This window comes from Aphanomyces astaci (assembly GCF_000520075.1).
Source record: "Aphanomyces astaci strain APO3 unplaced genomic scaffold supercont1.22, whole genome shotgun sequence".
Taxonomy (NCBI): domain Eukaryota; phylum Oomycota; class Saprolegniomycetes; order Saprolegniales; family Verrucalvaceae; genus Aphanomyces; species Aphanomyces astaci.
The window spans coordinates 62,197-72,537 of record NW_009798285.1 but is presented as its reverse complement, the minus strand read 5'-3'; the positions used below and the strand labels follow the sequence as shown (position 1 = coordinate 72,537).

Genomic DNA, 10,341 nt, shown 5'->3' with positions numbered 1-10,341 from the left:
AGCCTCGAGACGGCGGACATCCACTTGGCCGTTGTGCTCTTGGTAGTCGAACACAAGGGGGGCGATGGTTGTGGCCACCTGATGGTGTTCAGGGGGGCTGGCCCCTCGAAGGACACGGCCAGCGGTAGCAACTGACGATAGGGCGGCAAAGGTAGCAGTCAATCCAACGATGACTTTCATGTTGATGGGGTTGTTGGGGACAAGTGAAATGACTTAATGACCATGGCGAGTTGGTTTTGTGTAGAGGGGAGAATCCTTCAAAGTTCAATGCTCATGCCGAGGGAACATTGAAGTTGGAAAGAGTAAGCAACTTCTTTCTTGCTGGGTTGGCACCAACTACTGGTAGTCGAGGGATGGCCGGGTTGTAACAGGAGGTCATTTATGTCGACTCCTGACTTGTTGACTTTGAAGTTGCGAAATAGATGAAACGTATAAGTGATGCACTGTCGTCGCTCGCTATTGTAAGGCTAGCGTTAAGTCAATTCCCTTGTGTTCTGATTCACAAGTATCTCTCCCCGATTTCTTCCTGTGATTCCCTAATTCTAAACTGCACGAACATTTGATTCATTCACTCTGGTGTAGCTTGTGAACGTCTCTGATTCATTGTGTCTTAAGCCATCAAGATCTGTCCTAGGAGCGTGGGTGAAGGAATGGAGCAAAATGGGAGTCATGGATGGCGCTGCCGACTCGCCCAGATGTCAGCCGCAACGACTACAAGTTGGAGTACATGTTTTGCTAGTGGTAGTATGTTTGAACGCAGTACCGAATTTCTCGAAACTACCACTTGAAGTAGCAAGTGTCTTGTACTACCCGGTACTGTGCACTGTGAACGTGAGGACTAGGGTTCACACGGGACAAACATTACTGGCGACGTTACGAAGAAACGTACTAGTGGTTCAATGTCGTCATCTCTCAACTTGTACCCCCCCCCCCTACGATAGGTGTACACATGTTGGTTGTGTGGCTCGTAGCATCCGTAACCCCTAATGGAGCTCGACATTCGTATGAGCGTCAACAAGATCGTGCTCTTACTGATCTTTCCAACTGCTGAAGCGAGGATTTGTTTCCTTACGTGGTGTGCTTTGCTCGAAATCTTGAAAGTCTACTGATCGAATACTGTAGATATCATAAGCACACAACGACGACGACGACGGCCATCCATGCCAGATAATGTATTATTGTTGACCGTTATTGTCGTGGTGGTCAAGAATGGACGGTGTATACGTGGGCGGTTTGTCTAGTGTTGGCCACTCGTCTTGTCGTCCAACCAACGATGGGCTGGTGGCCTTCGCTTTCGTTTCGTTTGTAGGATTTGCAGAGTTGGATTCTGGTAATCGACAAGGGTGGTTGGGGTCGTCACTGCGGACGACTGGCGCCATGGGACTAGCTAGCGCATTCAATACACTTTCAATTTTCATTACTGGCTGGTAGAACCGAAAATGGCAAATGATGCAATATAATCATGCGTTGTTGGTTGTGTCGTTGAATGTATGTATTACGGTTGCACATTGCACATTGAACTTTGCTGCAACAAATTGTACGATCTACGTTGTGACATTGCCTTTGAGGGACGAGAGGTTCCTTCGAGTTTTAGTACCTTACTGTGATTTAATATGTAGTACTCCGAAGTGCGAAGGTACTACTACACTGCATTGTTCGACTCAGCTTTCTAACCACGAACTGTACTGTATTGAACGAAAGTTCAGAATGGGTAGTATTATTGTAATCAACGCTACTGCTACAAATCTTTGGATAGTGTCCTAACTCGATGGATAGACATACTTCAGTATCGTATGTATGGTTGGCTCAAAACTAGTAACAAGTTTCCAACTCTCAACCACAATTTATTGTCATAAACTGTTAGTTTTAAACTGGCCTTGTACAGTAGTACATCGCTATGCATGAAACTGCGTAAGGTACTGGTATTTCATTCCATCGACGCTCAGGTCTACACAGTAGGTTTGCGCCCGTAGCCGTAGCTACCTTGTTCTTCGTCCACAATTCCTTCTACAGGGCCACGCAGCGCTCGGTGGCTCCAACAAGTCTAACCAAGCACCATCGCCACGTTGTAACACCAACGCTTGTGGATTGGAGTCGAATTGGTTTTGCAATAGCACTCGGTCGATTGGCCGAATGCCTCGGGGCTGGCGATTGCCTCGAAGTGACGACACGGTAGAAGTAGACAAGGCGGCAAATGCAAGCAGCACGTTCATCCTGTTGAGTTGTGGTTGCAAAATGGCTTGCTCGAATCGAGGAGGGCTACGTTGAATATGTACTACCCTCCCATTGATGTGGCAAGTTGGTCGTCCAGTACAATTTTGTCTTATTTGGACAACTGTAATTGATGCAACTCGTTTAGTTTCGTCTGTAACTGCTGTCGTCAAAACAAAAGTTCAACCTTGAAAATTTCCTATTATATTCCTCTTTTACGAAGAATCATGATCTAGTTTTGAATGAAGATGACAAGCGAAATATTTTTTTTTATATAAATCATTTGAAAAAGATCTTTGATGATGCCAGTATTAACGTAGATGAATTGAAAAAAAAAGATCTGACTAAAGAGCAATTCTTTTAAGCATTATCCTCAAGAATTTCTATCTCAACAAATGATTACTGTAATTAATACGTGGTACACTAATGCGATGTATAATGATTTGGATTAGCAATTTGAAAATATCAAATGGAAGCCATTTCAACAGACAATTTTAGATATTTGTAATAAACCTGCTGATAAACGAACTATTTATATTATCAAAGATAAGCGTAAAAACAACACTCTTATCAAATATCTGGTAATATTGGTAAATCATTCTTCTGCGATAAGTTAGATTTGGATTACAATGTTATTGTAGCAGATGGTAAAAAAGACAACATTTTTAATCAAATTAAGACACAAATGGATAAGGGCAATATTCCAACTGTAATTATTTTGGATGTACCTACCGGCAGACAGGGTACAGCTTATACTAGTATTAATTATATATATTAATTATGGTGCTCTGGAGCAATATATTCAGGTAAATACGATGGTGGTAAATGCAGATATCCTTACCGTTATGTGTTTACCTTAACAAATTTCAGAGTTGATACGTCTCAATGGTCTTCTGATCGAATAAAATTCCTTAATATTGAAAATGGTATTGTGAGTTCTACTCAAAATTTCCGAGCGCGATTCGTTGAATCGCGACGGAGAAATCGCGCCACGAATGAAACTTCCTGTGAAAACCTATAATTATGATGTGTGAAAAGGTTTCTGAGCGCCTCCAAACGCCAAATGGTCGATCACGCCACAGGGGAGTTCACATGTCACGCCGACGCAGTCACCCAGTGAAGGAGCTTCCTGGCGTCACTCCGCTTCATCTCAATCACCCTTCCGCAGATCTCTCCAAGAAAGCCCAGGCATTGTCCAAACTCCTGCACAGCCAGTTGTGCACAACCGAGTGTCGCCATATCCGCTGCGCGTTCGTACTGCAGCTCATCGCGTCGAAAGTCAGACCCCGTCGGTGCAACCCTACCCGAGGGGATAGTACCCGTAAAGACAATGGTAGACAGTGTTCGGATGGGCATGTTGTCGTGTGGCTGCCTGCAGCCTCCATGATGCAAAATGCTCCCCCACACCAAGACCAAAATGATTTGCCGAAAAATGTGTTTGGTTTGACCAATAACTGTCCTGGATTCATTTGAGAATCATTTCAATTTAGTGGGCTGAATGGTGCTGTTTCAGCAAATTTGGGCCGAATTCACAATAACACAACTGAACAAAGGATTACTTGATACAGGAGATAATATCAACTACAGACAGAAATATTATGATAGCCTGGCTCAAATTAAATTATTAGAAAATGAAACTATGCATTGTTGATTTTTATTTTTCATGTGTCGGTCAGTTTTTGGAATTCGCAAGGCAGGGCATCTTGCGAATTCAAATTTGTCCAATTTGTCCAATCAGATGCCGTGAAATCACGAAAACCGTGTGTAAGAAACAAGACGTGATGGACTCTGATTGGATATTAAAAATGTGCAAGGTGGCTCACCTTGCAAATTCCATTAACAAGACTTTTTTGTTTCAGAATAATTCCGTTTTGAGCATAAATTTCAGATATCACTTCATGTTTTTTTATATTTTGAAATTATATTCATCGGAATGTCGGTCAACTCACTTTTTTTGCGATCAGCATGGAAGTGCGTGACATCGAACATGGGTCCAGTGCGTATGCGGCGGCGCTTGTCTTGCGCGAGGAGGTCCTCCGCAAGCCATTGGGCATGCGGTTAGATCGAGATGTGGTGGCCAAAGAGACCTCTGACATCCACGTGGGAGTGTTCTCTGCAGACTCGTTGGTCGCATACGCCTTGCTACGGCCTGCACATCCCATCGCTTGGATGAAGCAAGTGGCGGTCAGTCCTGCGCTACAAGGCCAAGGACTCGGTCGTATCTTGATGGAAGCGTTTCAGACTCGGGCGATCTACGAGGGGTTCCACAGCATCCACCTCCATGCGCGGGAAACAGCCATCCCATTTTACCTCAAACTCGGGTACACTCCTGTGGACAATGCAACGATCATCGAAATTGGGCTGCCACACCGGCACTTGTTCAAGTCGCTCGAGAATGACACATGACAGTCTTCGAACACGGTTCAGCTGGCCAATTCTCCATTGTTACAATTTACCCATTGCGACGGCAATGGGCCAACCAATACAAGATTATAGACGTATTAATATAAATCAGTTAATTAAAGTGGTTGGTGCGAGAAATATATCCGACAATACCTGATTGGATATAAAATGGGAGCCTCTTAGCTTTCATTAGCGGGAGTCTCGTCGATTTCAATACAACGACCAAGTGATGTATGTTGGGGAGTGCTTACAGAAACGTATTGTAGTATATATAACACGGAGGATTACAGCACATTGCTTTGCAAACCAAGTAATTCGTCAGGCTTACATACCTCGGTCCTTGCTCGCCAACGACCGACCCCCGTGCCCCCCAAACAAAACATATACACTCATGTGTACGAATACATCGCACTTTGGTCACTCAATGTAAAGAAGTACACTACTACGTAGTGCTACACCATTTTGCGTTTAATTTCAGCTTTTTTTCACAATATTTCCACTAACCTCCGATATACTTCACCGAATCGCCAATATAATTCACCCAACCCCCATTATATTTCACGCCGAATGGAAATTTGGCCATTATATAACCAACGCTTAATTTCACCGGTTTATTTCATGGAAAGTAAATTAAAACCAACCCACGCAACATATCTACGACATCTACGGCTCAAGCACCAACGTCCATGTCTTCCATGTTTTCAGCACGGACATAAAACGGCTCAAGGCGGGCCATGTACACATGCAAACGATTCGGCTCAATTCCTATATTCATTGTTCAGTTAAATACGATATAAATGCAATGAATAGCTGCAATTGCCTCGTCAGCTGTGTGTTACAAGTTTTGCATGCGAAACACATTACGAGTCTGTCCGTCTGGCGGTGGCTCCATAAAGGCCACGATTCGTTCGCGCAAAGATGTCTTAATGCGGCTCGTCAACGCCGGCCACATATTCTCGATCGGGTTCAACATGGGGGAGTACGGCCCTAGTTTTAAGAACGAAGCGTCTTGACACGCCATGTTAGTGGTCAACAGAGAGACGTACCGGAGTTTGTGGTGCAGGGATGGCCTCTTCCATAGAGCGCAGATTCAAAAATCTTTCTAGAATCCCAGCCCGAATTATAACAGTTGTTAGGTGAATTATATTTTCGAAAGTTGGAATTAACCGTTGGTTGGGTGAATTATAACAGAGGTTGAGTGAAATATATCGCCGATATTTTGCATCGGCATGAAAGAGTGCCAGTGTCGGCGGAGGGCGGCAAGACGACTGGACCATTGACGTAAGCTGCCTCACTACCCAACTACATCATGTTATGGAAACTCCAGCTTGCAATGTAACCAAACGGCGATCACCACGAACTGGGTTTTCGATCTACCCGTAGCCGGATTTGCTGTTACAACCAAGGTCTTGCATCCCGATCGCACCTACCCGCCCGTCGACTTAGGTTCCAAAATAGGATGGGAAGACTTGCCTTTGACGGCACCCAACGTGAACGAAAGCTTGGTTGAATTGAAGACCTTACTCCAGTATACTTCAACCCAACAGTTCTGGCCCATGGTGTTGTTGTTGGCCAGCGAAACGACGGCTGGGCTCGTATAATACAATGGAGTCCACCGCTCCAACGGATGCCACATACTCAAGCTCGTAGGTTTCCATACCCACCCCACTGGGCTTGGGGGTTCGAGCTGCATATTTCGGTGGTCCCTCGGCAAAGCGTGAATTGGGGGGTTGCTTCGACTTGTGTGCTCGAACCTCGTCCGGAAGTTCAAACTTGTTTCTCAGCTATCAAGTGAGACGCTTAGCTGGCGCGGCAGCAACACAAGTCGTGGCGCGGCAGCAACACAAGTCGTGGCGCTGCGGGCGAGTGACCCACGAGCTACGTCCTCCCTGTCTTGCTGATAAGCCAGGCAGAGCTTTTGTAGGAGCAATACTCGAGGAGCATTGCGATGTTCTATTTGCACAAACGACGGCGCAGCTCTGGAGAGCTACAGCTGCACAGTACGGTCTCACACTCAACTCCCCGTTGTTGGTCCTATCGGGGGTTCGTGTGGTGGTTCACAAAGTTGATCGAAGGTGAATAGATCCATTGGACAGCAGGTGTCTATCCTTGCGTTGTTGTATTCGTTTAGTGGCCTTTCACTACTCTCTCGTCCGTCCATTCACATGTCTACCTCAGGTTTACTCAGGGTTTCATCGAACTGAGCACGCAACGGCATCCAAGAATGAAAGTGTTCACTACCTACTCTTGTCACCGCCGTGCTGCAACTATGCCTTCATTTCGACGTAGCGAGCCAGTGAGGATTGAATTGTTTGTCAGCTGCAGTTTACAGTTAGTTCAATATATCATCCCAAACGTCACATACAATCTTTGATCGTGGACTGCAAAGTACACGAAAGCTGGAATTCGAGGTTTGTATGCCTTTTAAGTTGGCCCCTTAAAAGCTGTGTTGTGGTGTACTTGTTCTACATATTGCTGCTTAACCCGGGCTATACAAACGAGACTAAAGTTCACTTGAAATGTTATTAGGCAGACATCACACCCCAATGAACTAAATCAACTTTTCGAGACACAAATGGAAAATGAACAGATGGCGATCCACACGCCACGGTCGTCGTGGTTGTCGGTCTAGTCGGATGGCGATTCATGACCAACTTGTTGGATGCCGACCGCGCCAGCATCGTCCGACGGTGTTGGCTCCGCCTTGGCTTCGTCCGCACCAATCGAGTACGGGAGCACGGGCACAAAGAGGAAGTCTCTCAAGGTATCCAACCCAACAGTGAACAGATCTTGCCCGGCATGCTGTTGCTGACCAGCAAGGCGACGGCTGGGTCCGTCCAAGATTACGGAGTCCACTCCAACGGATGCACCGTGCGGAAGCTCGTGCGTATCCGTTGCAGCTCCACTGGACTTGGGGGTTCGAGCTGTGCGTTTCGGAGGGCCTTCTGCCGAGTGCGCATTTGGTTGTTTGGGGGTGTGCTTGTTGGCCGATCGAAACTCGGCCGGAAGTTCAAAGAAGCCGCCGGTTGGCTTTTGGCCGGCGCGGATGTCCCCTTCTTCGTTCTGAATGTGCGCACTGGGCAGCACGGGCACAAAGAGGTAGTCGGTCAGGCTACGAGTGGGTCCTTCTTCTTGGGCTGCACCCCGAGACAAAATGCCGACATGTTTCAGCTCTTGGAATCTTTGCTCAGCTGCCAAGTGACGGTCCACTGGCGCGGCAGCATCAGTGAAGCTGAGGCGGCGCTGCGGGCGAGTAGCTCCACGAACTTCGCTCTCCTTGTCTTGCTGGGCTTCCAGGTGGCGGTATTCTTCTTCTGGAGCAGCACCCGCAGCGACAACGTCGTTTTCGCCTTCTTCCTTGAGGCGGCGGGTGGGTCCTTCTTCTTGGGCTGCACCCCGATAGAGAAGGCCGACAAATTTCTCGGCGCGGTATTGTTGCTCAGCTGTCAAGTGACGGTCCACTGGCGCGGAAGCAACACGAAAGCTGGCTGCGCTGGCAACAGCAGCCATGGCGGCAAGGGCAACGAACACTTTCATACTTGAGGGTTGGAGGGTAGAGCGAAAAAGGCACAATGAGCTATCAGGCTACATGTGGAAAATAGTCTCGATGGTTTCTCCATCTTGCAGTATTGATGGGGGTTGGGTGACTTGATTGCATTGCATCGCAATAACGAGAAGGATTGAACTGAACTGGTATTCTTGAGGTGCACATTATGACGAAATTGCAACGTAAGCTGGCCTGGATTTTGTTATGAAACGTAAATACCGCCATGAGTTCTAAACGACATTAGAGCAGAATCGACAAACTTGAACGCACGTGTTTGAGGTGTTCCTTATTCGTTTAAAGTGGAGAGCAAGTGTCAAGTCTAATCCTCATTTGGGTTATTGCCATCGTTTGGTTGCATCTTGCTTGTTCGTCCATTCACATATCATCCACAGTTGCACTCAAAGCTTCAACGAACTGAGCTCACAGGGACAACCTACCAAAGTAAAGTCAGAAACGTCGGAATGGTAAACTCGGAACACTCAGAATTTGATCATGTGAGGTCGTAGACAGCGTTGAGGGTTGGGGTTTTTTAATGTACAGTACAGCAATCTCGTTCGCCATCAGTTTCGTTTGTAATTGCATATCAAACTCCATCGCAGTCACAAATCAGCCCACATTGCACTTTGACGAGAATTGGCTACAGCAACTCTTACCACCAATGGATATAAAATGCGCAAGCCAATGATACCGCGCCTAGAGTATTGTTAGCAATGTGTGTATCCCTATTGATCCTTGTGGTGAAAAAGGCTGGCTGCATCGAAGCAATCCACCGAGTTGGTATGGGGCAGTTCAAATACTGTATTGGCTAACGTAGATGGCCAATTTATAGTGCGACCTTGTTGTAGAATACAGCTTAATCGTCTCTTAGGAACGGGATTTCAATTCTGAAAAGTGCTGCGATGAAGCCGAAAGGTTGGGCATTCTGAGTATTTAATGGGCTTGAATAAACTTCAGCTTAGCCTTCATTTACTTCGATTTCCACTCATGGTATAGGAGGGACGGTATATGTATGGTGCACGGTTTAACCTTAAAATATGGTTTTGTTTATATTTTGGTGATTTCAGGCACAATCAGGCAACAAGATCGAAAACAGTCTCGATGGATTCTCCATATTGCAGTGTTGATGAGGCCTTCGAGATACGGGTTGTGCGGTGCCATGGCCTTATTGCATTGCACTGCAACACGTTGATGAATTGAATTGAACTGATATTGTCAATTTCCTTGTGAAAGTGCAATGTGGGCACTCTGCTGCTTTCACTTGTGCATGATATTTATATCAAACTCCAGATCAGTCAACGGTAGCCCCAACGTCCACCTTGCACTTTATGATAATTTGATGCACTTTTATGATAATTTGATGCACTTTTATGATAATTTGATGTTTGAGCCCACAATGCAACTATTTCCATCAATATGTGTATCCCTATTGATCCTTGTGGTGAAAAAGGCTGGCTGCATCGAAGCAACGCCACCAAGTTGGTATGGGGAAGCTCAAATACTAGCTAGGTACTGCATCTGTGCGTGAAATGATGTCCACAGCAATGTCCATCGGCCCAACTCATTACCTCTAACAGGACAGCACTCAATCACAAACGAGATAAACTTCACTTGTACTATGTAGTGATATTAGGCAGACACCCAACCGTACTATCAAGCTGGAAACTCAAAGGCACAAGCCGCGGACTTGGTTGTTAGTCGCTCTAGTCGGATGGCGACATATGACCAACTTGTTGGATACCGATCGAGCGTGCACCGCCCAATGCCTTGGCCTTGGCAACCGCACGGGGATGGAATGCATTGGCTTCGCCCCCCGCACCAATCGAGGTGGGAAGCACGGGCACAATCAGGCTGTCTCCCACGCTGTCCAACTCAACGCCCCACAGTTCTTGCCCCGAGTGTTGTTGCTGACCAGTAAGGCGGCGTTAGTCCGGAAGTTCAAAGAAGCCGCTGGATGGCTTTTGGCCGGCGCGGATGTCCCCTTCTTCGTTCTGAATGTGCGCACTGGGCAGCACGGGCACAAAGAGGTAGTCGGTCAGGCTACGAGTGGGTCCTTCTTCTTGGGCTGCACCCCGAGACAAAATGCCGACATGTTTCAGCTCTTGGAATCTTTGCTCAGCTGCCAAGTGACGGTCCACTGGCGCGGCAGCATCAGTGAAGCTGAGGCGGCGCTGCGGGCGAGT

At 46.7% G+C, this 10,341-nt stretch overlaps 4 protein-coding genes across 4 annotated transcripts in view; 1 reads left to right on the top strand and 3 right to left on the bottom strand.

Moving 5' to 3' along the window:
• H257_09131 (hypothetical protein) overlaps positions 1-180 on the bottom strand; it is a gene marked incomplete at both ends in the record, with an annotated part of 1,052 nt that extends 872 nt beyond the window's left edge. The window contains one exon of the mRNA XM_009835250.1: positions 19-180. Coding sequence (XP_009833552.1) covers positions 19-180 — 162 coding nt within the window. The remainder of the gene's footprint in view (positions 1-18) is intronic.
• A 3,996-nt stretch (positions 181-4,176) lies between these two features.
• H257_09130 (hypothetical protein) lies at positions 4,177-4,751 on the top strand (the record flags this gene model as incomplete). The annotated part of the gene is made up of 1 exon (XM_009835249.1): positions 4,177-4,751. The coding sequence occupies one exon, from the start codon at positions 4,177-4,179 to the stop codon at positions 4,615-4,617; it is 441 nt and encodes a 146-aa protein (XP_009833551.1). The 3' UTR covers positions 4,618-4,751.
• Positions 4,752-7,242: 2,491 nt separating this feature from the next.
• On the bottom strand, positions 7,243-8,124 carry H257_09129 (hypothetical protein; the record flags this gene model as incomplete). Its single annotated transcript, XM_009835248.1, has 1 exon — positions 7,243-8,124. The coding sequence occupies one exon, from the start codon at positions 8,122-8,124 to the stop codon at positions 7,243-7,245; it is 882 nt and encodes a 293-aa protein (XP_009833550.1).
• Positions 8,125-10,083: 1,959 nt separating this feature from the next.
• The window catches only part of H257_09128 (hypothetical protein), a gene marked incomplete at both ends in the record, with an annotated part of 1,431 nt that continues 1,173 nt past the window's right edge, over positions 10,084-10,341 (bottom strand). The window contains one exon of the mRNA XM_009835247.1: positions 10,084-10,329. Within this exon, the coding sequence (XP_009833549.1) occupies positions 10,084-10,329 (246 nt within the window). The remainder of the gene's footprint in view (positions 10,330-10,341) is intronic.